Source organism: Mustela lutreola, chromosome 1 (genome assembly GCF_030435805.1).
Source record: "Mustela lutreola isolate mMusLut2 chromosome 1, mMusLut2.pri, whole genome shotgun sequence".
Taxonomy (NCBI): Eukaryota; Metazoa; Chordata; class Mammalia; order Carnivora; family Mustelidae; genus Mustela; species Mustela lutreola.
In genome coordinates, this window is record NC_081290.1 from 233,477,621 (window position 1) to 233,503,301 (window position 25,681).

The 25,681-nt window shown below is 46.7% G+C and overlaps 2 protein-coding genes across 5 annotated transcripts in view; both read left to right on the forward strand.

The window, feature by feature from the left end:
• The window catches only part of STIM1 (stromal interaction molecule 1), a 193,637-nt gene extending 174,317 nt beyond the window's left edge, over positions 1-19,320 (forward strand). The window contains exons 8-14 of one of the 4 annotated variants that reach the window (XM_059134225.1): positions 8,242-8,409; positions 8,899-8,999; positions 9,278-9,513; positions 10,647-10,739; positions 12,432-12,498; positions 15,083-15,119; positions 17,392-17,583. In XM_059134225.1, the coding sequence (XP_058990208.1) occupies positions 8,242-8,409; positions 8,899-8,999; positions 9,278-9,513; positions 10,647-10,739; positions 12,432-12,498; positions 15,083-15,119; positions 17,392-17,436 (747 nt within the window). In that variant the 3' untranslated portion in view covers positions 17,437-17,583. Of the gene's footprint in view, positions 1-8,241; positions 8,410-8,898; positions 9,000-9,277; positions 9,514-10,646; positions 10,740-12,431; positions 12,499-15,082; positions 15,120-17,391 lie in introns of all 4 variants that reach the window. The other 3 variants (XM_059134215.1, XM_059134232.1, XM_059134221.1) reach the window with 3 other exon arrangements.
• A 941-nt stretch (positions 19,321-20,261) lies between these two features.
• Positions 20,262-25,681, forward strand: part of RRM1 (ribonucleotide reductase catalytic subunit M1) — a 36,750-nt gene continuing 31,330 nt past the window's right edge. The window contains exon 1 of the mRNA XM_059134207.1: positions 20,262-20,708. Within this exon, the coding sequence (XP_058990190.1) occupies positions 20,690-20,708 (19 nt within the window). The 5' untranslated portion in view covers positions 20,262-20,689. The remainder of the gene's footprint in view (positions 20,709-25,681) is intronic.

Consider the following 25,681-nt stretch of genomic DNA (forward strand, 5'->3'; position numbering starts at 1 on the left):
GGATGAAGGGGGAAAATGTGCAGGGGCCAGAAGCCTGGCTGGAATGTTTCATGAGGGAGGACTTTGCAATCTGGGCTTAAACGATACCTTCAAGAGTTGCTAGAGTTGTACCAATAGGAGTAGTGGAAAAGTTGCAAAAGAAATAGTCAAAGAATAGGGGATAACAGGTATATTTTATTTTATTTTATTTATTTATTTGACAAGGAGAGCGGGGAAGCAGGCAGAGGAAGGAGGAGAAGCAGGCTCCCTGCTGAGCAAGGGAGCCCCAAGTAGGGCTCAATGTGGGGCTCGATGTGGAACTTGATCCCAGGACCCTGGGACCATGACCTGAACTGAAGGTAGACCCTTAACAACTGAGCCACCCAAGTGCCCCGGGGATAATAGATGTTAACAGTTATTTTTTTCAAGCTTTTACATGAGCATGTACCTGTATAACTGCCATCAAGGTCAAGACACAGAATACCTTTTTTTTTTTTTTTTTTTAAGATTTTATTAATTTGGGGGGAACTGGAGCTATGGAGGGAGGGGCAGAGGGAGAGAGAGAAGCAGACTCCCCACTGAGCAGGACCCAGGATCATGACCTGAGCTGAAGGCAGATGCTTAACTGACTGAGCCACCCAGGTGCTCCCCCAATATATTTTAAGCACCCCAGAAGTCTCACTTTTGCTTCCCCCAACTTCCCCCATCAGTATTCCATTAGAAGGTAACTGCAGTTATAATCTCTAAACCAGATTTGTTTTACCCGATTTTGAACTTCATATAAATGGCATTATATAGTATTTTTCTTCATGCTTGGTTTCTTTCACTCAGCATTATGTCTGTGAGAGTCGTCCATGTTACTGCATGTAGTGGTAGTCAGTTTATTCGTATTACCAAGTAATAATTCGTGGCACGAGAATATTCTAAATTATTTATCCATTCTCCTTTTGGTAGACGTTTGGGTTGTTTGCAGTTCTTTTTTATTCTCTCCTTTTCTGAATGACACTGCTATGAACTTCCTTGCACATGTCTCTTGATGAGCATAAGCACTTACTTCTGTTGGATATAATAGGGAATTTATATATTTAGCTTTATTAGAAACAGCCAGTTTTTGAAAAATGATTGGACTAGTTCGTACTAGCACCAGCAAAGTGTGAGAATTCTAGTTGAGCCACAACCTAAAAATCTTGTTAGTTTTAGGCTTTTTAATTTTACACATTTTTAAAAAAGATTTTTAAATTTTTTTAAAGGGGTCACTTTTATTTATTTTTTTAAAGATTTTTATTTATTTATTTGACAGACATAGATCACAAATAGGCAGAGAGAGAGATTGGAGGAAGCAGACTCCCCACTGAGCAGAGAGCCCTACGCGGGGCTCCATCCCAGGACACTCTGGGATCATGACCTGAGCCGAAGGCAGAGGCTTTAACCCACTGAGCCACCCAGAAACCCCGTGAAAGATTTTTAAATTTAATTTAATTTATTTATTTGACAGAGAGATCACAAGTAGGTAGAGAGAGGCAGGCAGAGAGAGAGGGGGGAAGCAGGCTCCCCGCTGAGCAAAGAGCCCGATGCAGGGCTCGATCCCAGGACTCTGGGCTCATGACCTGAGCCGAAGGCAGTCACTTAACCAACTGAGCCACCCAGGTGCCCCAATTTTACATATTCTGGTAGGGATGTAATGATATTTCATTGTGACTTTAATATTCATTTTCCTTAATGACTAATAATAAGAAACACGTTTTCCTAAATTTATTGACCATTTTGTTTGGAAATCTCTTTTGTGCTGTCTTCTTCTCCTTCTTTTTTTTTTTTTTTTTGGTTTCTCTTCTTCCTCTTAATGGATTTGTAAGAGTTCTTTATATTTTCTGAATGCAAGTCTTGTTGCCTGTATATATGTATTGCAAATATTTTCCCAGCCTGTAGTTTGTTTGTTTGTTTTGCTCTCTTAATATTGTCTTTTAATGAACAGGTCTTGATTTTAATGAAGTCCAATTTAATCAATCTTTTTTTAAAACAATTGGTACTTTTTGTAGCCTGTTTAAGAAATTTTGCCCATCCCCACGATATTTTTCCAAATTTTCTACTGGAAATATTATTGTTTTACTTTTCACATTTAGGTTTGTAGTTTATTTTGAATTAGTTTTTGTGTATGACATGAAGTAGGAAGTCAAAGTTCTTTTGTTTTTTTTTCAGGTAGATACTTTATTATGTCATCCATTTGTCGGTCTCTCTACCACATTATCTTCTACTAAAGCTTGATATTGCTAGTAAGTTCTCCAGCTTTATTCTTCAAGGTGGCCTTGGCTCTTCTAGGTTTTTTGCATTTCCATAATTAGCTTGTCACTCTACTGCTTTTCCCTACTTCCCCCCAAAAGCCTTGCTGGGATTTTTATAGTTTTTGCTTTGAATCTATAGATAAATGCTGGAAAAAATTGACATTTAATTTTTTATTTTTTTAAAGATTTATTTACTTATTTATTTGACAGAGAGAGACACAGTGAGAGAGGGAACACAAGCAGAGGGAATGGGAGAGGGAGAAGCAGGCTTCCCGCCGAGCAGAGAGCCGGATGCGGGGCTTAAAGCAGGGCTCCATCCCAGGACCCTGGCATCACGACCTGAACCAAAGGCAGACGCTTAATGGCTGAGCCACCCAGGCGCCCCGAAAATTGACATTTTAACCAAACAAGTTTTCTAATCCATGAGTATTGTTTGTCCTGTCACCTATTTAGGTTATTTACTTATTTATTTGAGAGTGAGAGAAAGAGAGAAAGCTAGAGAGAGAGACAAGCTAGGCGAGGAGCAGAGAGAGAGCTGAGCAGGGAGCCCAATTCGGGGCTCGATCCCAGGACTGTGGGACCATGACGCAAGTCAAAGGCAGACACTTAACCCACTGAGCCACCCAGGTGCCCCTACTTAGGTGTTTTAAAATTTCTGTCAGATGTTATGTAGTTTTCAGTGTAGATATCTTACACTTTGAAAAATTTTTTTAACCTGCTTATTTTTCTAGGCTTTTTTTTTTTTTTTAAGATTTTATTTTTAAGCAATCCTTATGCCCAACATGGAACTCAAACTTATGACCCTTGAGATCAAGAGTTGCCTGTTCCACCAACTGAGCCAGCTCGGTACCTCTTATATTTTAGCTTTCTTTTTGCCCTAGCTTTTTGAGGTGGAAGATTAGGTTATTGATTTTAAACCTTTAATATTTTCCAACATAGGCATTTAGAGCTGTAAATTTCCAGCTCAGCACTGCCTTAGCTGCTGCTGAGTTCTGGTATTTCATATTTTCATCATCATTCAGTTTAAAAGATTTTCTAATTTTTATTGCAATTTTTTAGGGGGAGTCCATGGTTATTTAGAATAAATATGTGGCCTAATTTTCACACACTTGGGAACTTTTCTAGTTCTTTCTCATTGATTTCTAATTTGATTTTGCTGTGGTCAGAGAACACATACTATATGTTTTCAATTATTTCAAATGTGTTGAGACTTGTTTTAGGTAAACCGACTAAACAATACAATCAGAAGGCAAAGAGTTGTCAGAATGGATAAAAATACAAAACCCAGGTATGTGCTGTTGATAAGAAATACACTTGAAGGATACAAAATGGTTCAAAGTAAAAGGATGAGCAAAGATACATGATACAAACACAGAAGAAACTAAATCAGGAGTAGCTATATTAGTATCAGACAAAGCAGGCTTTAGGGCAGGAAGTATTACTGGAGACAAAATTCATAAATATGTGAATTTAACATATAACAACACTCAATTTGCATACATCTAACAATATATTTAAAATATATCTAAAGCAAAAGTTGAAGAAACTAAAAGGGTAATAGACACATTTATAATCAAAGTTAGAGATCGTAAAGCACTGTTGTCCATAATAAGCAGCCCAAAATATTATTTTTGGATGTAGGCTGTACGGGTGTAAGACACTTAAACATGATTATCAGTTCGCCCTTATGGACACATACAGAGTATTTTGCCCGACAGCCGCCGGGTGCACCTGCTCTTTGGCGTTTGCCTAGTGCTTCTGTTCCATTTCCTCTTCTCCTTCTGGGGATCCAGTCTTCATGTGAGACCTTTTCATTGGACTCCACTTGTCTCTTATGCTTACTTAGTTGTGTCTTCTCTCTCTCTCTCTCTCTGTCTCTGTGCTTTGGTTTGGTTATTTTCTATTGATTTATCTTTGATTCCCCAATCCTGTATTCTGCTTGAACCTTGTGGTGTTTAACCCATCATTCAGTGGGATCCTACTTCCAAATACTGTAGTTTTCAGATCTAGAATGCTCAATTTTCTCTCTTGTAGATTTCAGTTTCCTGCCCAGAATTTCTGTCTTTTCAACTATTGCGTCCATCTTTTCTATATTTTCTTGAAGATTTCATAGTTATTTTAAAGTCCTTTTGTGGTAACTCTCACATTTAGATCACTTATGAAACTGCCTACTTTTCCTCTTAATTATTGGTTATATTTTCCTGCCTCTTCTCATGTCTAGCAATTTATTTTCATTAAATGCTGGACAGTGTGTATAAAACAATAACAGAGACCCCAGATGATTTTGTCCTCCATCAAATAGGGACACCTCCCACCCCCTTTCCTCTGTTAGGTACATAGTGTGAACATCTCATCACCTCAGGCCAATCTGAAATTGAGCCATGTTGGAACTGGGTTGTAGTTTTAGTAGGACTTGGTCTAGCACTCATTTGTCCCAGTTTCTCAGCCGTGTCCCTTCCTTTTTCTTGAGAGCTGGTGGATTTCTTTCTCCTGAACCCATGAGAGATTCATGTCTGTCACTGGGAGGATTTTAATTTATCCCATCGGCCTCCTGCTCATCACAGCTTCACAATTTTGAAGTGTTTGAGGCAGGTCCCTTCCTTCCTGCAATATTTTGTTTCCCAAGTATTTTGAAATTATGGGAGATTTTAGTCTGTCCTTTGGCCTAGCTATGTGTTCTTCTGCACAGCCTCAGAGCTCAGTAAATGTTCATTGAAGAAGATGGTATGTATGTTTGGGATATCTCCATTCCAATCTGTCATATCAGTACCATACTACCAACAAAAGCTAGGCTGGTTTTTCGGGGCTCTGGTGGAGTCCCACTGCCTGGGCCAAGCTCAGTTATCAGCTCTCACCCAGAACTATCAAAAGCCTCCAAGGAAGAAAATGGCTGACAGTTGTGAACTTGCCTTAGAAAGGCTTTTTCTCCCTCTCTGGATTTTTAGTTCATTTAGTCCAGTGGTTCTCAAACTTTTTGGCCTCAGGACCCTTTTACTCTTAAAAATTATTTTAAAACATTTTTAAAGGGGAAATATGTTGCTATTTACCTAGTTAGAACTGAGAAAATTAAAAAAAATATTTACTAATTTGGGAGTGCCTGGCTGACTCAGTCAGAAGAGCTTGCAGCTCTTGATCTCAAGGTCATGAGTTTGAGTTCCACGTTGGGTGTAGAGATTACAAATAATCTTTAAAAAAAAAAAACCTAATTCTGGAACACCCGGGTGGCTCAGTTGTTAAGCGTTTGCCTTTGGCAGGGTCCTGGGATTGAGTCCCACATTGGGCTCCCTGCTCTGCAGGAAGCCTGCTTCTCCCTCTTCCACTATGCTGGCTTGTGTTCCCTCTCTGACTGTGTCTCCTCTCTCTGTCAAATAAATAAATAAAATCTTTAAAAAAATACTATTTCATTTAAAATAAATATATTAAACTCCTTAAAATCAACACAAATAACATTTTTGAAAAATTACTGCATTTTTCAAAATAAAAAATTAAGAATTTTTTTTCTTTACAATTTTGCAACTGTTTTTACTGTGTGGCTTAATGGACTACTGGATTCTTACATTAGTATCTCTGGTCAGTCTGTTTTGATATTACTCATGTAACCTCTGGAGAAATCCATAGTCATTATGAGAGAAAGGGAGAGAAAAAGGTAGGTAAATAATGTCTTAGTATTATTATAAAAATAGTTTGGTCTTACAGATGCTCTGAAAGGATGTGTTCAAAGATCACTGGGTCCTACTTTGAGAACCATAGACCTAGTCTTATTGCCTCTGTAGCCCTTTGATGTCTTTGAAAATTTTTCATAATTATAATAATTTTTCATTCGAAAATTTCATAATTTTTGTAATTTAGCTTTCCCCAGATTTTGCGTTGGATCAGAATTGTTCTTCTGTCATGACCTACTGCATCCTATAGGGAAGTGGGAGCCAGGTGTGACCCTGTAAAGCACATGGCCAGTGGTTATTAGCTGTGCTGCATATTAGAACACTGTGAGAGCATTTGAAATTTTTGATACCCAGATCAGCACCCCCAGATCAGTGAAATCCGGGTGTGGGTCCAGAGTTCAGTATTTTTAAAGTTCTCCACATGATCCTGGTGTGTGACAGGTTGAGAGCCACAGCCACAGAACAAAAGAATACTCTGACTTGCCATAGCTCTTCTCTCCTTTGGGCATTTATTCCTTGTGTGTGTGTCTGTCTCTGTCTCCTAACTCCCCCACCCCCATTTCCATTTCCCTGTTTTGTATTTCTCTCATAAATAGTTTTGAGCCTGTTAAGCCAGCCTTTCTTGACTGTCGCACTTCCGTCTATTTGCTCTTTTTCCTCTTCTCTTCCTGTTCTCCCCTTAGCTTTTCCCATTCCTTTCACTCCTTTCAAGGTGGAACTGGATCACACATTTTCAGACTTGGTGTATTAGACTCTGAGGTACCTGTTCTTCATTTTATTTTATTTTTTTTTTAAATTTTATTTATTTATTAGAGAGAGAAGCAGTGAGAGAGAGCATGAGTGAGGAGAAGGTCAGAGGGAGAAGCAGACTCTCTGTGGAGCTGGGAGCCCAATGCGGGACTCGATCCCAGGTCTCCAGGATCATGACCTGAGCCACCCAGGCACCCATCTGTTCTTCATTTTAAATCTACAAAGCCAGGAGTAGGTTGTATATAGTTTCTTTTTCAAGGAACAAAAACCTTGTGAAGATTGGTCTTCTCATTTGCTGTCTAAGGAATAAAGGTGTTCTCTTTAGCTGAGGCCTCCCAGTCTATTGTAGGCCATGGAGAGAACCTCATGCCTGCCTTGGGGTACTTGCTCCATTGGCTGAAGCTGGGCATAATAAGCCTGTTCTCAATCCCTTTTCTCTGGGATTCTGACCAGCTAAAGTTCAGTGTATACTATAGCCTGGGGAAGATAGCAAGGAATCCAGTGTAGATAATGTCTTTGTAATCTCCGACCTTCTGGGTTCAGTGCTTTGTGACTGTCTGCTTCGTTGTCTGCTCCTTGCTTGAGAAGTCAGTGAGATTTCTGCTTACACATTGGTTCTTTCATGTCTAGGCCTCCTTTGGCAACATCCATGTTAAAAGTAAGTGTGATTGTTGTCTACTCACTTTGTAGAGGGTGCCCTTCAAAGCCTACCAGCCCTGCTCAATGGGAGATTCATAGACCAAGCCTCTGGGCTACAGGAGACTTGGAGAGCATTCAGGCCAACCCCCTTCCAGAGTAGCAATCTTTTTTTTTTTTTTTTTTTAAAGATTTTATTTATTTATTTGACAGAGATCACAAGTAGGCAGAGAGGCAGGCAGAGAGAGAGGGAGAAGCAGACTCCCTGCTGAGAAGAGAGCCAGATTCAGGGTTCGATCCCAGGATCCTGGGATTCTGACCTGAGCCGAAGGCAGAGGCTTTAACCCACTGAGCCACCCAGGTGCCCGGGGAGTAGCAATCATTTTTAAGGTCTCTCTGACCTGAGCGGTTTGCATACCTCCTCCTGAGATCACCCTTCACTTATGGTTTGGATTTTCAAGGAAAAAAAATCCTTCCTCACACAGAATTGAGATCTGCAGGACCAGTTGAGTGACAGACCAGGGACCAGAACCAGATTCCCAGTCGAGTGCTTTTTCTGCCACATTGTGTTGTCATGAGGTCTAAACACAGACCCCCAACTCCCAGAAAGAAGATGATTCACTAAACTGACCTGTGCCTCAAGAGAGCAGGGAGGATTGCTGAGTTTGGCTGTGCCCCGGGAGGGACAGCTCATTGTGTGGGCAAACAGCGCTCTAGGCCAGGCAACAGAAAAATCTCAATTTGAGATCTGGTGACCTTAAGTAGGTGACTGTCCCCTGAGCTTGTGTCCTTGTAGTATATAAAATACAAGCCTCTTGAGAGGTTTGAAAGCTCCCATGAGCTAGCAGGTGAGAACTCTGAACTCAGTGGTATCAGACAGAAGACTGGTGGGGGTCTTGGCATCAGTAAATGGGTCGCACCTCTTGGCTGCACAGGTCCGGGAGGCCCTGAGGAAAGCTGAGAAGGAACTGGAATCACACAGCTCATGGTATGCTCCAGAGGCCCTTCAGAAGTGGCTGCAGCTGACCCACGAGGTGGAGGTGCAGTACTATAACATCAAGAAGCAAAACGCCGAGAAGCAACTGCTGGTGGCCAAGGAGGGGGTGAGATGCGCCCTCCTGCTGTCCTCTCTGCTCCTGGCCTGCTCCCTTTCCCTGCCCTTCCTCCTCTCTCCATCCCTCCTGTGGGACCAGGAGGTATCCTGGTGCTGGGTTCTTTTTCTTTTCCTGATATATAGTTCCTGATGATGTCCTCAAGTTTCTGGAGGAGGGAATGAGGGTATGGGTGTGCTCCCACCTGCCTTCTGGAAAGAGGAAGCCGGTGGAGCAGGTAGAGGGAAGGCTCTGACAGCCCCAGCCTGCCATGGGCCAGAGCACTTCAGGGGTCGGGAGTCTTCCTACTTCTCTCATTGCCTCCATATTCTTCCTTCCTCACTCTTTGCCCTTCCCTTGCCTTCCTTTTCCTTCTTCTCTTCCTTTCTCTCGCGCAGCCCAAGCTGTGCTAGGAGGAGGGGGACCCCACCACAGAAAGGGACGTCTCATTTCCAGTCTCTAATCCCTGCTCTGTTTAAGCTGAGGACCTCATCTTTGCAGGCTGAGAAGATAAAAAAGAAGAGAAACACACTCTTCGGCACCTTCCACGTGGCCCACAGCTCTTCTCTGGATGATGTGGATCACAAAATTCTGACTGCCAAGTGAGTAGCACCTGCTGCCTGGCTCTGGTGACATCCACCCAGCCTCTGAGCTGGGGGAGGGCAAAGTCTCCACCCAAGTTGTACTTCTTCTCTGGTCCAGGGGCAGTGCTGGTCTCCCGCCCCAGCCTTTACCTGGCTCCTACCTTGCCCTTCTGTGTGTGACTTAACTGTGGTTCTGACCTGCACCCCCACCCCCACCCCGCTTGCTCCTCTGAGAGGACTCATTCCTGCTGAGGCTCCCAGGTGCTCATGGCTTCACTTGTCTCCCCATGCTCCAGGCAAGCTCTGAGCGAGGTGACAGCAGCACTGCGGGAGCGCCTGCACCGCTGGCAGCAGATTGAGATCCTCTGTGGCTTCCAGATTGTCAACAACCCCGGCATCCACTCCCTGGTGGCTGCTCTCAACATAGACCCCAGCTGGATGGGCAGCTCGCGCCCCAACCCCGCCCACTTCATCATGACGGACGACGTGGATGACATGGATGAGGAGATTGTGTCACCCTTGTCCATGCAGTGTAGGTGACCTCCTGGCTGTGGGGTAGGGAAGGGGCCTCTGAGGCAGGGGCTGAGAACTGTTGGCCATAGGGCTGAAACAGCTTCTGGGGCAGACACTGAGGGTGCACAGTCAGTGGTCAGTGCCGGGCCATGGTTCTGACGCCCAGCTCCCATTGGCTGGCTCTCCATAGTGGTGCTCTTGGTGGGGTTCCCTCACTGTATGTTCTGTCTGCCCCTTAGGGGCCATGTGTTCAGTGTGTCTCCTTCACTCTGTGTTTTCCAAATCCCTTTATCCTCCTCTCTCGTCCCCATGTGCCCTCATAAAAACAATTTCCTTTGGTGTTTCATAATACAAAAATGGTATTTATTTTTGCCTTCCAAGTGCTTTTGTGTTTTCATTTTTATATTCTTTATTCTTAATTGCTAAAGGGGATGAGTGGGATGATATCTTTTATCTCTCTGCCTTTTTGTGTGAGGCCCCATGAAGCAGTCCTCCCTTAAAGAGACATAGCCCTAAATCCTCTAAGCCAGAAAGACGTTCTTGTCCGGAGGGATCTCCTGCACAAGATGTCTGGCTTTCCACCTGAGTTCTTGGACCTCTGCACCCTTTCCTGGGCCTTCCCTCCCCTCTTCTCCCCTCCAGTGGTGAAAGCTGAGTAGAGCAAAGTCAAAGAGACAACTCTGTGCGGGAAAACTTCTGCAAATGAGGGGCTGACCTCTGAGTGGCCCATTTGAAATTTTCTTTGGACCAGGGGCGATTTTAAGGAAAAGCTGTGGTCCTGGGCCCATATACCATGGGGGGCTGGCTTAGGGGCTCAGTTTCAGAAAGCCAGATTCTTTCATCAGGCTGGATTCCAGCTCCAGACAGGATTTGTTTGTAAATTTGTTCAGCAATAGGTTGCCTGTGGCCAGACTGTGTTGTTACAGCGATGTGATACCCTATCAGGGCTTTAATCAAAGACCCAGCAAGGCTGGAATCACTTGCAGGCTGGTCTTGATCCTAAACGCTGTTCCATGGAGTGGGAGGGAACTTCATTAGCTCTGAGCCATCCACCCCTTGCCCCTGGCCCTCCCCTGATCCCACTGAAGGGGGGGCTGAAGCCCTCTGTAAATTAGATTCTCTTCTCCTTTTGGCCTGGCTGTTGGACCCTAGATGCTGCCTGGCTGATGGGGCGTAGGTTCAGTGACCGCTCTCTCTGCTCAACATCTGGTGGCTCGGATGATCAGTCCCTCTGGAAATACTCGGGTTTGAGGAGCCCCTTTGGGGCCTTTGTTTTTCCGACTTTTGGGACTAAACCAACACACCTACCCTCTGAGCCCCTTCCCCTGCCTGCCTCACTCCCCTGCCTGCTCCCTGTATTCCCTCAGCACTGCCCCTACTAACTGCTGGGAGAGGTTCGGGGGGTGAGAAGGATCAGCCTGCTCAGCTGAGGACCAGAGGGAGAGCACACATGGTGATGGAAGCCTTTGGCTTCTCTTTTCAGCTTAGCTAGACAGAAGTCCTGGTGGCCCTTCTTCCAGCTGGGCTGGGATGGAAAGAGAGAAGGAAAGATCCTTCTCCTCTTTTCTCCTTTTCACATTTCTCTCTTTTCCTCTCTTCCCCCTTTGCCTCTTCTCATTCCATGCTGCGTCCTCCTCTTCTGCCTCCCTTTCATGCCTTCAAAGCCACCAGCCGTAGAAGCCTTGTCTTCCCAGCCGTCCATCACCATGGAATCGTGTTCTCTCCCCTGTGGCCTCTCTGTGGCTCCTGGCACCCTTGTCACCTGGCTCTTTCTCCCATCTTTAGGGAGAAGTCAGGGTGGCCCATCTCTCAGGGTAAAGGAGGAAAAAACAAAGGTAGAAACTCTGCTTTCAGCTGGAGCTGGACGTGAGCCCAAGGGGGATGCTCTAGTACTTTCCCAAGTTACCCAGTGTCCACATATCCCGTTCACTGGGCATGGTGGCCGTCATCTGCCGAGAGCCTGATTGGTAGCGTTGCTCCAAGAGCTGGCTCTTTGTTGCCTGCATGCTTATTAGAAGAAATTTGGAAAGTGTAAAGTGTAAATATGAGCATAAAAAAAGGACACCTATAGCCCCACCCTATTTGAGAATCTTCTCTTACAGTCTTCTGAAGTCTGTGGAATTTTAAATGATTTTTATGTGGTCGCGGTAATAATGACCACTGCTATTTATTGAGCGCCATGAACTGTACCAGGTACTTTAAATGCACTCTCTTGAAGCCTCACAACAACACTGCAGGGTTTTATAAATCAGGACCTAAAATCGGGAAGTAAGTTGCACAGAGTCATGGCTACAGGTAGAAAGGCCCCATTTCAGACTCTAGTCTTTTGTGTTTCATAGTTTGAGATGTTTCTTTTGTGTCTAATTTTGTATCCTTTGGTTTCCCCTGAGCACTTTAATAGGTATTTTTGTATGTTTTTCAAATCTTAAGCAGCATTTTTAATAGTTTGTCAGCAATCAGATATACCATCCTTTTCCCCTTGTTCAACTTTATGTGTACTTTCATACACTTATTAATTCATATGTGATGAGCGTGTTTATGTATAAACCTTGTCTGCATTGAGAACTATTTCCTGAGGTTGGCTTTCTAGAAAGGCTGGTTCTTAGTGCTCTCCCGGACCTTGCCCCACACCCCTGTCCCAACCTGCCCTGCCTGTGTCCTCCCACTCACCCCCTGCCTCTCCTTTCTAGTCATGGTGACCCTCGTTCTCCCTCCATTGTAGCTGCCACTAAAACTGCCCTGGGCACCTCATCGTTAATCTCCCCTTCCTTTCAGGACCCCTGGTGGGAGGTCTTTGGGAGGCGGTGCCCCATTCTCCAGATGGGCACCGAGGGCCCAGAATGGCCCGCAGCAAGCATCTCACTAGGGGCAAACCTGCTTGCCTGCCAGCCCAAAGGAGGCTGGCCCTTCCTCACCCCTTCCTTCCTCTCTTTGCAGCTCCCACCCTGCAGTGCAGTGTCCGGCAGCGCCTGACAGAGCCGCAGCATGGCCTGGGATCTCAGAGGTTGGTAGAGGGCGAGGCTGGCCACTTCTTGACAAGCCGGGTCTCTCTGCGGCGAATGCGCAGCCTTTCATCTGGACAGTCTTTCAGTTCTGAAGGCCACGGGACCAGCTCTCCATCTGCCTCTGCTTCTTCTTCCTGCTCCTCTGCCACCACCACCACCACCACCACCACCTCCTCCACCACCTCCATCACCACCGTCCATGTCCACCCTGTTTATTACCATCACAGCACTTCCTATTTCCTCCAGATGGAGCCCCACCCTGACCCACCCCCTTCTGACAGCAGCGCTGTGATGCCTGGGCACTCAGAGAGCTTGGGGTATTGGCTGTCTCTCTTCTCTTTCTTTCCTGCCTTCCTTCCCTTTCTGCTGCCTTTACCTTGGCCTCTGCCTGCTGGCTGCTGCTTGCTCAGCTGTTGGGGGACGGGGGGAGTGTGCTGTGGGGCATCTTCTCCTCATCCTGTCCTCTCCCAGCCCCGGGGCTCCTTCTTAATGTCAGCCTCACTTCCCACAACTTTGTGCTCTTCTCTGTGTGGGGTTTGCTGACCCTAAAAATGAGGACAGCGCCCCTCCCTCATGGTCCTCTCACACTTGGGCCTAAACTATGCACCTTCACAACCGCTGTTTCAATGGAGGCCTTGCTTCCTTTGCTCCTTTGATGGAACATTTATGAATACCCGTTCTGGGCCAGGCTCTGTGGGGCATGGGGTTCATATGTGATAAGATACAATCCCAGCCATCCAGGAGAGGTACACAGATAATTAGGGAACAATTTGAGAAGTGCTACAGGGGTGTTGAGGAGGGAGTGACTAGCAGTGTGCAAAGGGTGGAATGTTTCATGGAAGAGATGACATTTGCGACAACACCCGGTGTGCAGGAGAGGAAGAAAGTGTAGTCTAGGCAGAGGAAGCCTGACACACAGAGGCATGGAGGAACAAGAGAATAGGATGTATTTGTGGTTAGGACCTTGGATGTGTGTTGGTTGGAAGGGGTGGCAGATGAGGCTAGGAGGAGGAAGGGCTCTGAGGGGTGCGGTTTGGGCCATTACCCTTTAAGAGATGGAGGACTGCAAAAGGATTTCTAAAAGGAAGAGAATCAGATTTACATTTTGGAGATAGGGGCCTGTATGAAGAAGAGAAGGGGAGAGTACAGAAACTGCAGAGTCACTGGGGTAGACCAGTAGGGGGGGTAGTGAGGTCTAGGGGTGGAAAGGAGAGGATTAATTTGGCAGGTGTCTGGGAGGGGTGGAGGAGAGGGAGGAACCTAGGAGGACACACTCAGGTTTCTGGCTTGGGTGACTGAATGGATTTGGGACCCTTCACGGAATTAGGGAACTGAAGAGGGGGAACAGGTTCAGGGTTTTGAGCAAGAAAAGTTTATCGGTGGGATGAGCTTAAAGTACTCACTTCAAGTTACCTTTTTTTTTTTTTTTTTTTTTAAAGATTTTGTTTATTTATTTGAAAGAGAAAGCACAAGGTGGGGGTGGTGGTCAAAGGGAGAAGCAGGCTCCCCACTGAGCAAGGAGCCCAATTTGGGACTCGATCCTGGGACTCCAGGATCTTTTTTTTGGCGCGAAGATTTTTATTTATTTATTTGACAGATAGATCACAAGTAGGCAGAGAGGCAGGCAGAGAGAGAGAGGAGGAAGCAGGCTCCCCACTGAGCAGAGAGTCCAATGCAGGGCTTGATCCCAGGACCCTGGGATCATGACCTGAGCCCAAGGCAGAGGCTTTAACCCACTGAGCCACCCAGGCGCCCCAGGACTCCAGGATCTTGACCTGAGACAAAGGCAGTCACTTAACCAACTGAGCCACCCAGGTGCCCCCACTTTAAATGTTCTGAAGGGTCAAGTAATTTTCCCCTCGTCCCACAGCTCATTAGGAACAGAACACAGTGTAGAACTTGACTTTCCAGTCTTGGAACACTCTTTGGGTATTTCCGTGCTTCCCAGAGGTCTCAGTAAGCGAACTCTGGAAGAACTGATGAGAGGCTTTCTCCCATAGCCTGGTCTAGCAGGGGCTGGGCCATTCCCCACTAATACCTAGGGTCAGAGATGAGAGATCCTAATAAGCTAGGATCAGAGATGAGAAAGCCTTGACCTTCCTTGGAACAAGCTTAGGGGAGCTTTAGAAAGTCCCTCTCCTCTAGAGGGACCCTTCTTCTTGGAAGTCGTGGCCTGGCCTAGCCCTGGCCTTGGGGTTGCAGCCTGCTGACTGCCGTGGATTTGTGGATTTCTGGTCGTGCTTCACTCTGGATGCCAGTTCCTCTTGCTCTGCTACTTCTGGATAGTTATCCATGAGGGCTGTTCCTTTGTTTCTCACAAAGTGGCTGCCTTTGCTAGCACTTTCACCCAGCACAGTGGCTCATTTTCATTCTCATCCTCATTGCCATCCAGAAGCTTAGGCAGGGAGACTGCCCCTCCCCGTAGAGGTGGAGAAGACTGGATTGGGGTTCAGGGTACTAGGGGATGCTGTGAATCCCATGCTCCAAAGGCCGAAGCTGAGGGCAGTGGGGAGGGAGGGCGGGGAGGTACCTGCACCCACCTGGCCTGTTCACTACTTAATTTTCTTTTGCACCATGCACCAGAGGACCATCTCTAAAGACAAACAGGCTCTCTAGTAAGGTTAGTAGCTTGGTATGGAAGCCCAAGGCAGCCCAGCCTGTGGGGAGGGACACCCCTGACCTGAGTGTCTCAAAGATTCAGGGAGGGAAAGTGAGCTTGCCTCAGCAGGCCTTTGACCTCCTGCATCTGCTGGAGCTTCCTCAGGCTCTTTTCTGGCTTTGGAAAGTCTCAGCTTTTAACTGATGACAAGGCACAGAGGGATGGGAATCATGGCTAAATGGGGCGTTGGGGTAAGAGGAGGAGTGAGGCTGGGAAGGCCCCAACCCACTGACCGCTCTCCCTTGGCATTAGAAAAGTAAGCCCCTGGGAGCTTCACCTCATCAGGATAGAGGGCCCCTTTTCCCAGTGTGGTTGCTCCCCAGAACTGTCTCAGCGCCTTGCTCTGTGGTCCATATGTATGTGGAAAAGGCAGGGTATGGAGTGGATCATCTTGGAACTTAGGGAAATGAGGGCATGTTTAGACAGAAGTGAGGACCGTATCAGATATACGAAACCAAATATGCAACCGAACATGAGTAAACAGTAGAGGATGTGGTTGAAACAATAGCTGTAGGATGGAGCGGGAGCTGGCATTATTCTCTGCTGCTCCTTGTCTCGAGGAAGATACTGGCCCACAGGGTAGCTACCCAGTTAATTGCTTCCTACAGAGAAATAAACCTCAGGAGCTATGAGTCAACCTTCTGCTTTTGCTTATTTTTGGGCCCTGGTGCCCACCCGAATTTTTGACCCACAGCCGCCTCCTTTCCAGGTCCTATGGTGCTCTCCCCTCCCACTCCTGATTTTTCCCCTTTGCTTCCTGACTTGGGTGTTTAAGTGTTTCCCTTAGCCTTCTCCTCTGCCCCTACTATGGGTTCTCCTCTGGGAAAGTAGAGGGAGAGTTTAGAGACTGGCAGGGGACCCCTGTATTTACCCTTTTGTCTGTAGAGGCAAGAGAGGAGGCATCTGGAATTGGTTCATGGGCCTTCTTAGGAATAGCCAGCCCCTTAGAGGGCCTCAGCTTTCTGGACTAACCTCTGTGTGTGCATGTCCAGTGTGCAGTGCTACGTCCCCATGATTCAGCCTTGCAAAGAAGTCTCTTAAGATTGGCCCACGTATGGGTCTTCCAGCTTGACTGACCTCATCATCTTCCTTCCCCCAAACTGTCTACATTTCCAAGTGATTTGCCAACATATCAGATCCTCCAAACAGCCTTGCAAGATAATTGAATTGTAATTTCTTCATTTGGCCAAAATTGAGGACCAAGCAAGGTTAGATGACTTGTCCTAGGTCACACGACAAGCCTCAAGCAGAGATGGAAATTATGACTTCTAGTGGCAGCTCTTCGGAACCACTGCCACCTTAGAGACCAGCATCCTGTCCTGTCTTTCTGCACCTGCCTACACTCTCCCTTTCACAGAGCTCCGAAAAAGACCCCCCTTTCCAACTGCCAGCAGACTTTGGTTTGAACTCTGAAACACTTTCCTGAGTCCTGTGAGGGACTGCTGCCTGGCCTGCTGCCTGGCCTTTTGGGGGTGCATAAGGGATTATTTGCAAGGCTGTTCTAACCTTCTCTTCCCCAGCCTGGGTCAGGCCCACTTACTGCATGCGCCCTGTTCCTTGCTGCCTGGCCCAGTCTGGATGTGTCCCGGGGTGTGACAGGAGTCATTCAGGGAGGAAGGCGTGGGGAATGGTGATTCAGGGTAATGTGTGGGTTCTGTGTTGGTTTAGGGTTGAGTTCTAAGAAATCCAGCCTGCTATGGGAAGGCAGAGATTTTGTTGAGGGGGTGGATTCAAGCGTATGGTTGCACCAGTTTAGGACCTGGCCACTCAGCAGGGTGGGGTCCCGTCATTAGAAAGCCCTTTGCCAGACAGATGATGGTGTAATGACTTTTGGTTTTGCTTCTTGTTTTTCTCTTCTTTCTCTATCACTTTTCCTTTTCTTTCTTTCTTTCTTTCTTTCTTTAATCCTCTTGGCCCTTCTTATTTCTTTCTGTTCCTCCTTTTGCCTTTCTTTCTCCCTGATTTTACCCTCCTCTCTCTCTCTTTCTTCCCCAACCTGTCCCCATTCCCTATTCCTGCCTATCTCTTGTCCTGTACTTATGGCATACTCAACTTCCTTCTGTTTTTCATCCTTCTCTCTTGCCTCCCTGCCTGTTCATCCTCTTTTCTCGCTCCTCCCCCTATTTCTATACCCATTTCCCACCCCTCCTTGTCTTCTCATGCTGTTCCTCTCTCTTCTTCCACCCGCCTCTCCTGTATGTATCTCTTTCTTCCTCTCTGCCCTGTCTTGCAGGGATTTGACCCTTTCCGATTCGGAGTCCTCCCTCCACATGAGTGACCGCCAGCGTGTGGCCCCCAAGCCGCCTCCAATGGTCCGTGCTGCAGATGAGGCCCTCGGTGCCATGACTTCCAATGGCAGCCACCGGCTGATTGAGGGGGTCCACCCCGGGTCTTTGGCGGAGAAACTGCCTGACAGTCCTGCCCTGGCCAAGAAGGCACTCCTGGCGCTGAACCATGGGCTGGACAAGGCCCACAGCCTGATGGAGCTGAGCCCCTCAGCCCCACCTGGTGGCTCTCCACCTTTGGATTCTTCCCGTTCTCACAGCTCCAGCTCCCCAGACCCAGACACGCCATCTCCAGTTGGGGACAGCCGAGCCCTGCAGGCTAGCCGAAATACACGCATTCCCCATCTAGCTGGCAAGAAGGCTGTGGCTGAGGAGGATAATGGCTCCATTGGCGAGGAGACAGATGCCAGCCCAGGCCGGAAGAAGTTTCCCCTCAAAATCTTTAAGAAGCCTCTTAAGAAGTAGGCAGGATGAGAGTGGCAGTGGCGGGACAATGTGTCCTTCCCTGGTCTTCTGCCCCCCTTCCTCCCCTTCCAAGATACCTGGCCCCTAGAGTGGGGCACGGGAGGGGCTGGCCCAGGGGCCTGGCCACTGTACATACCTGCCCCCCTCATCCTTGGGTCCTTCAATATTATTTATTAACTGACCACCATGGCCTGCCTGCCCTGCCTTTCTCCCAACCATGGGCTGCTGCTGCCACTCCCTCTCTACTTCAGTGCATGTCTTAGTTGCTGTCCCCTCAGCCCTCACCTCCACCTCTGGGGTCCAGCTTCTGTCTCTGCTGTCCCAGTTTTGAAGTTTGGTTTCTTGTTTCTCTGTTTCCTGCTTTCAGGCTCCTCCCTCCCACCACTCCCCAACTTCCCCTGGCAGCCTGGGGGGGAGGATAGGAGGAGTAACTTCTGACATTTGTGCCTCAGACATGTTCCACCCCACCCGCGATGGTTCTGTTTGCCTCAGACTGGGGCCTAGGGCCCAATATTTGAGGTCTGTTCTTTGGGAGTGTGGTGGGCCAGAAGGAAACTTGGCCTGGAGCTCGCTTGAGCCTCTAGGGGTTTGTGGGGGAGTGGAACACATTCCTAGAGAACAAGCTACTAGAGAACTTTGAAGAGAGGCTAGGCTAGGGGGTAGGTTGGGAGAGACTCCTCTCTTAGTTGGGGGATGAATAGAAGCCAGATGTGTGGGCCACAGGGCCATCACCTTTTCTCTCTTCTCTCACCTACACCTGCCTCTTTCTTAGCCCTGCTCTCCCACACTGCAGGAGGGTTTGACTATAAGAGGTGCTGCCCAAAAGCTCTCTAAGCATCAGTACTCCTGGAGCTCAGGACAAATGGCTCCCCTGGCCATGGGAGCCTCAGTCATGATACAGGGCTCTAAGGGGGCGCTGGAGCTATTGGGCAGGATATTGTTGCATTTGAACCAAAAAATCATTTTTAAATTGAAAAAAGAAAATCTCCTGAATTTCCCAAGTGCCTGCACCACATACTCCCCTTGTCAGACCCCATTTTCATGTTATGGCATAGCTTGGGCCAGAGGCTCAAAAAGGACACAGCTGGTTTAGGGAAGGGGGTGGCTGAGGAAGATAGTGTAGCTGAAGACAGCTGTGTGACCTCTTCCCCCACACCCTTCCCACCCTCTAGGCAACTCTCTCCCTTACCTGTTTTTGCTATGGCTGTAAAGGTATTTTCCTTTTGCCCCACTCCTTCCCATGCCTTTACTCTGGGATCCTATTTTGGGCCTGGGGTGCAGGCACCTGGGGCTGGTCTTAGGAGGGTGCTAGGCTGCAGACTGCCTTGTACCCCCTGGACACCCTCACATGGTTTTTCTGTGTTATTTCATAAGACTCTTTGAAGTCCAATAAAGCATGTAGGAGATTTTAACCTCTGCTGGCTTTGACTCTCATTGTGTTCTTCGTGGCATTGGAGACAGGATGAAGAAGGGACTGTTTCCCCTTGGACAGGGATAACTGAAACTCTCATACACATACCCAAAAGGTCTCCAGAGAGGGCTGCCAGTTGAAATACCAGATGTCCCAGTTGAAATACAGGATGCCTGCCTGGTTAAACTTGAATTTCTGATAAAAACTTTTTAAGTGTAATCATGTCCCTGCAACATTTGGAACACATTATTTTTGTTTGCCAAATCTGACAACCCCATCTTTGGGCCATCCTTACCCTATCTATCCTATGGCTTTGCCTATCACCTATGACTTTTAGAATTACTTCACAGGGAGCTTGGTGGGTAGTGAGGAACCGATGGAAAGATCTTATAAAGGGATGGCACATGAGCTTTCATGATAATCAGTTTGTGTCGTCCAGATCACAAGCTTCTACATCACTCTTGTGTATTAACGTCTCTTACCTATTCTCACTCCCCTCATTCAATCACCAAGCACTGTCCATTCTACCTCCACTGTTTCTACCACCACCCACTGGAGAATTATAAAAGCAAATGGGCCATGGCTCTGCCTTGGTCTGCTCAAAACTCTTCCAGAGCTCCCACTCCCATCAGGATAAAATCAAACACGGGCTCGCAGGACTTTCTTCCAAGGACTGAGTGCCAGATTTCCTCCGATATAGGAGCGTGGGGCTCCCGGCTGCCTCCAGCTATGGATCACAGGCTGCAGCTCACATCGGATAGCAGTCGGGTTATTATATTCTAACAGTCCTCAAGGCAAGAAAGGGTTTTGAATGGTTGGGTTTTTATTTCAAAAATACCTGAACCATCTTGACTAAGGCCGGGGCGCGCCAAGGAGAGGGGCGGGCCCAGGCTTGGCGGGCTGTGCGCGCAGCGCTGGGTTCCGGCCCAGAGTTGGCTTTGCCCACAATCAACATGGCGGCAGGAGAACCAACCGCCTTCTCGCCGGGCTTGCCCATACCCAATGTGGCCATGGAAAAGGCGCAGTTTCCAGGGCCCTGCCCGTAGTCAACATGGCGGCTATCGGGCGAGGCCCGTTTGGGGCTGCGCTGGCCCTGCCCACGAGCCGGGACGCTGGCAGCGTCGAGTAAGCGTCATTCGAGCTCCGTCGCGCCGATTTTGCGTCTCGGGTGGCGGGAGCGGGAAGGGGATTCGGATTGTCGCGCCTCCGCTCCGTGGAGGAAAGTGTTCTCTGGCTCCGAAATCCAGACCTTGCACCTGAGCGCCCCCCAGGAACCCGACCTTTCGCACTCTACTACCTTCTCGATCCCGCCGGCGCCTCTGAATTGCAGCCCCGTCTCGAATCCTTCAGCGCCTCAGCCGCTAGCCGCGATGCATGTAATCAAGCGAGGTGAGACGCTGGGGAGGGGGCAGCAGGTTACTGGGGAACAGGTAAAGGGGTCGCGGGCTGCTGCCGCCCTTGGAATTGGCCACGCCCGCCCACCTCTACCGCTTCCCGCCCGGCCCGCCGCGGCTTCCCGCCCTGTCAAGCCCGCTGGGCCTCTGGCCTGCGTCAGTCTGTCCCTCCCGTCCCCCCCCCCCCCGCCCCCCGACATTCGCCCCCCGCTGGTCTTCAGCATGAGCCCCCTCTGCTTTGTCATCCTGCCGCCTTTCAAAAGAATACTACCTCCCGGGGCGCTTGGGTGGCTCAGTGGGTTAAGCCTCTGCCTTCGGCTCCGGTCATGATCTCAGGGTCCTGGGCTCGAGCCCCGCATCAGGCTCTCTGCTCAGCCTCTCTCTCTCTCTCTGCCTGCCTCTCTGCCTACATGTAATCTGTCTGTCAAATAAATAAACAAAATCTTAAAAAAAAAAAAAAAAAAAGAATACTACCTCCCCTTTATCGAGTAGTTACTGTGTGCACCGAGCATTTTCGGGGCAGTATTTATTAGCTCCGCTTCTCGGGTAAAGAATCTGAAGTGCAGAGAGGAGTGACTGACGCAAGGCCACCCTCGATGGTGCGGCCGGGTTTCGAACCCAAGGCTAACGTCGGAGTGTCCTGGAACACCCTGGGGCTGGTGACCTGTCCTAGGAAGTGGGAGGAGCCAGAAAGAAGGGACTTGTTCTTCAGTTTCCTGATCTCTTTTGTGGGGATGTGGGGTGAAAAAGAACAGATCTTAGCCACAGACATGCCTGGAATTTGCCCTTTGTGGGAGGTGTGCGGCCAAGTTTGGGACTGGGGCTACTGATACCGAATCGGAGTAGGAAGGCCAGGACAACTTCCGACAGGATGGGGACTGACTGGGAAGAGCCAGGGACTCGGGTTCTTCCCCAGCGATTATTTCCCGTTAGACTTGCCGAGTTCCTCCTTTGTGCCAGATCTTTACTTGTCAGTGTGAAATTATAAGAGGAGACAGCCCCTGCCTTGGCAGAAGGTTTAATCAGATTGGAAAAACAAGAGCAAAACGTGTGTCTGGCAGAGAACTGTAAGCAGGTGGGAACAAAGTTGGACTTGAATCTGCTTGCCTCTGTTAAAACAATAGTTATTTCAGAATTGTAGGCACTTACTACTGGTTGAATGACTGGTGGTTTCCTCCACTAGCCGGTTATCCATTTCGAAGATGCGGACTTTATGCCCACACTTAGCATTGGATTTGCCACAAACAGGAATTCAAAGAGTGAATGAGAAAAATTATTTTAAAATACAGGATTTAATGGATTCTCTGGGTAGGCAGGTGGTTGATTTGGTTTTGTCCAGGGAGTTTAATAAAAGCCAAGAGATAAAAGAAGTGGACAGTGATGGCCCTTCTTCCAGTTTTTAGTATCTTGAGAACATCATTCTCTGAATTTCCCTGTCCTCCATTTTAGCTGATGAGACCAAAAGACCAGAATACACAGTTCACTTCTATTGGTCTGTTCCGGTGAATGAAAGAAACATCTGGTTTTTTAGAGCTTTAGAAAAAGGTATGGAAGGATGAAGATTCCCTTTTGATAAGTCTGTAACAAATATGAATTGAAAACTTGTGAACTTAAATTCCTGGAGTAGGTAACACCCCTGTGTTGTGTTTTTAACCTTAGGGTCTACTTTGAAATACTGTAGTTTAAAAAGTACTACCTACAACAAGCTCTAAAAGGTGGAGCTTATTTTGTTTCTTACTCCTTCAGAGAACATAATTTGATCCAGATGATTCTCAGCTAGATTCTGCTCGTGTAGCATTCAGCAGAGCTTGTTAATTTACACAGTTATACTTGAGTTTATTTTATTTTTGAACAAAATTTTTAAAGATTTTATTTACGTATTTCAGGCAGAGTGTGAGAGAGCACGAGACGGGTGGTTGTTGGGTGAGAGAGAGAAGCATACTGTTTGCTGAGCAGGGAGCCTGGAGTGGAGCTCAGTCCCAGGACCCTGGATCATGACTCGAGCCAAAGGCAGACACTTAACTGACTGAACCACCCAGGTGCCCCTTATTTTTTATTTTTAATGTGCTCGGGGTTTTTCTTTTTCTCTCTTATTTTTGGCTTACCAATGATTAGCAGACTAGCTTCTGTCATTTTTGTTAATTTTAATGTAATTATCCAGGAGGGCAGCTGGCAGTCAACCTAACTTGTGTAGTAGCCCTCTTCCACTTATTCAGGGTTTTGCTTTCCACAGTTCCAGTTACTCCAACAACTGTGTTCTGGAAGCCGATGATCCTCTCGAGTACTGTCAGATCAGTAGTAGCCTAAGTGTACATCAGAGGGCCTACATCTTTCACCTCACTTCATGTCATCACAGAGGCAATTTATCATCTCACATCATTACAAGAAGGGTGAATACAATACCACAAGATAGTTTGAGAGAAAGACCACATTCACAAAACTTTCATTGTAGTATACAGTTATAATAGTTCTATTTTATTACTGGTTTTTGTTGTTTATCTCTCTTTTTTTTTTTTTTAAAAGATTTTATTTGTTTATTTGACAGAAATCACAAGCAGGCAGAGAGGCAGACAGAGAGAGAGGAGGAAGCAGGCTCCCTGCCAAGCAGAGAGCCCAATGCGGGGGTGGGGGTGGGGCCTGATCCCAGAACCCTGGGATCATGACCTGAGCCGAAGGCAGAAGCTTTAACCCACTGAGCCACCCAGGTGCCCCTATTGTTTATCTCTTAATGTGCCTAATTTATAAATTAAACTTTATCATAGGTATGTATATATAGGAAAAAACAGTATATATAGGGTTTGGTACTTTTCTGTGATTTCAGGCACACATTCTGTGATTTTAGTCTTGGAATGTATCCCCTGCTGCTAAGGGAGTACTACTGTACTTACTGAATGTGCTTATATCTTGCTAAGGATTCTGGGGGAAATAATAGAGGAAGAAAGCAGCTTCATCTTCAGAGATCTTATGATTATTAGGGACATAGGAATAATCCACATGAAAATTGTTAGATAACAGAAGGAAATAGTAGATGAGTTTCTCTTGCTGTCTTCAGATATTTTTCCTAATGGGAGAGTATTGTATTGCTCAAGGAGATTAAGGTTAAAGAATTAAAGTTGAGAACCATTGCAATAAACGCAGTGTAGCTGAGTTTTGAAGTGTGCTTTGTAATATAGTATATGGTTTTCAAAACTTTGGGTTGCAATCTACAGTAAGAATTACATTTTACATCATGACTGAGAACACACTAGTGTATGTGTGTGTGTGTACCAGTTTTCATAAAATGAAATTAACATTTCCAAATAATTCCTTTTAAAGCACCAATGTGTACTCTGGTAATCTCTCTTCTAAATCTGTTCTCTAGCCTTTCCTCTTTTTTCCCTTACTCCCTCCCTACTTTCTTCCTAATCACCTCTACAGCCCACTGTATTATCTTACAAATCTGTGTGGATGTTCTGCTGGCACTGAGAAACAGTGGTGAGGAAGTAGACCTGCGTCCTGTTTTCAAGGATCTTAATAATCAATTGCAAAAGATAGACACATCAGAAAACTTAATATAATAAAATACGATAAATACCCTGGTAGGTAAAGTAAAGGCTGTAGGAGCCCATTCGTTCAGTTATTCATAAAGTGTTTTTTTAGTATTACTTTGTGCCAGGAACTGATTTAGGTACTGGAGATTACAGCCATGAACAAAACAAGCTAAATCCCTTTTCTCATGGAGTTTACATTCTTGTGTGGGTGAGAGTGGTAAGTATACATAAGAAACAGGCAAACGTAGGAATCAGTTAATTTCCAGATAGTCTAGGGAGATCATGACAAGTAAACCCATAATAGAGGTGATGGAGAAGGTAATCTTGAATTAGATAGTCAGGGAAAGCTCTCAGGAGTTAGCATTTGCCCTAAGCTCTGAATAATATTAGGAGCCAGCTATGTGAAGATCTGTGGGCTGAGCCTTCCAGGTAGAAGGGATTGAAAGTTTATACCTTGTAGAAGAGGCACATCCTTGGTCTTAGGGTATTAGCAATCTTGCTGAAGAGAGAATTAGAGAAGATAGTTTATTTTATTTTATTTTTAAAAAGATTTTATTTATTTATTTGAGAGAGAATGAGAGAAAGAGCATGAGAAGGGGGAGGGTCAGAGGGAAAAGCAGACTCTCCCCTGAGCAGGAAACCCAATGCAGAACTCATCCTGGGACTTCAGAATCATGACCCGAGCTAAAGGTAGCCGCCCAGCCAACTGAGCCACCCAGGTGCCCCTGGAGAAGACAGTTCATAATCAAGAGGAAATCAGACAATTAGTATTCTAGAAGATTTCAGAAGAGGAAGAGGTCACTGTGAGTAAGTGTTCGGGGCAGGTCTTGTGGATGTGGTGAGAGTTGAAGATTAAGTAGGAGTTAGATGTATGGAAAGGTGGGAAGAGGGACTTGTAGGCATAGCAAGGTACAGGTATTGATGTGAGTATGGGACTGGGAGGCCCTGTTCGGACTTAATGATGTTTCACTGGGAACAGGTGAAGAGGTGGTAGGGGGCCAAATTAAGGAAGACTTTGCTTGAGAGAAGAGGATAATGTAGGCAGTGAGAAACAAGGATTAATGATGTGATAAAGTTAGCATCTAGGGGTTGCAAAGTTGACTAAGTGGAATGATAGGCTAGAGAATGGTCCTTTAGACCATTAGTCTGCCTCCACTTTCCTGTGCGAGTTAAATCAATTGCTATTGTACTTTTTGTCAGTTACCTGGTTAACTTGGCAGCTACAGAAATCTCTTTGCTAATATTGCCTTGTGGTCACCTGTCTGCTTAGTTAGCCAGCTGGTAGAGCACTGACGGCCTAGTCCCAGTGAGGGCCAGTAGATTTACTCTGTTGCAGAATTAAACCCTGCATATGTCAGTCTGGTCAGAATAGGAGATCACAATGGTGATCAGAAAGAGAAGGGCTGTCATTCAGTGCACGAGAGCCCGAGGTGTTTTA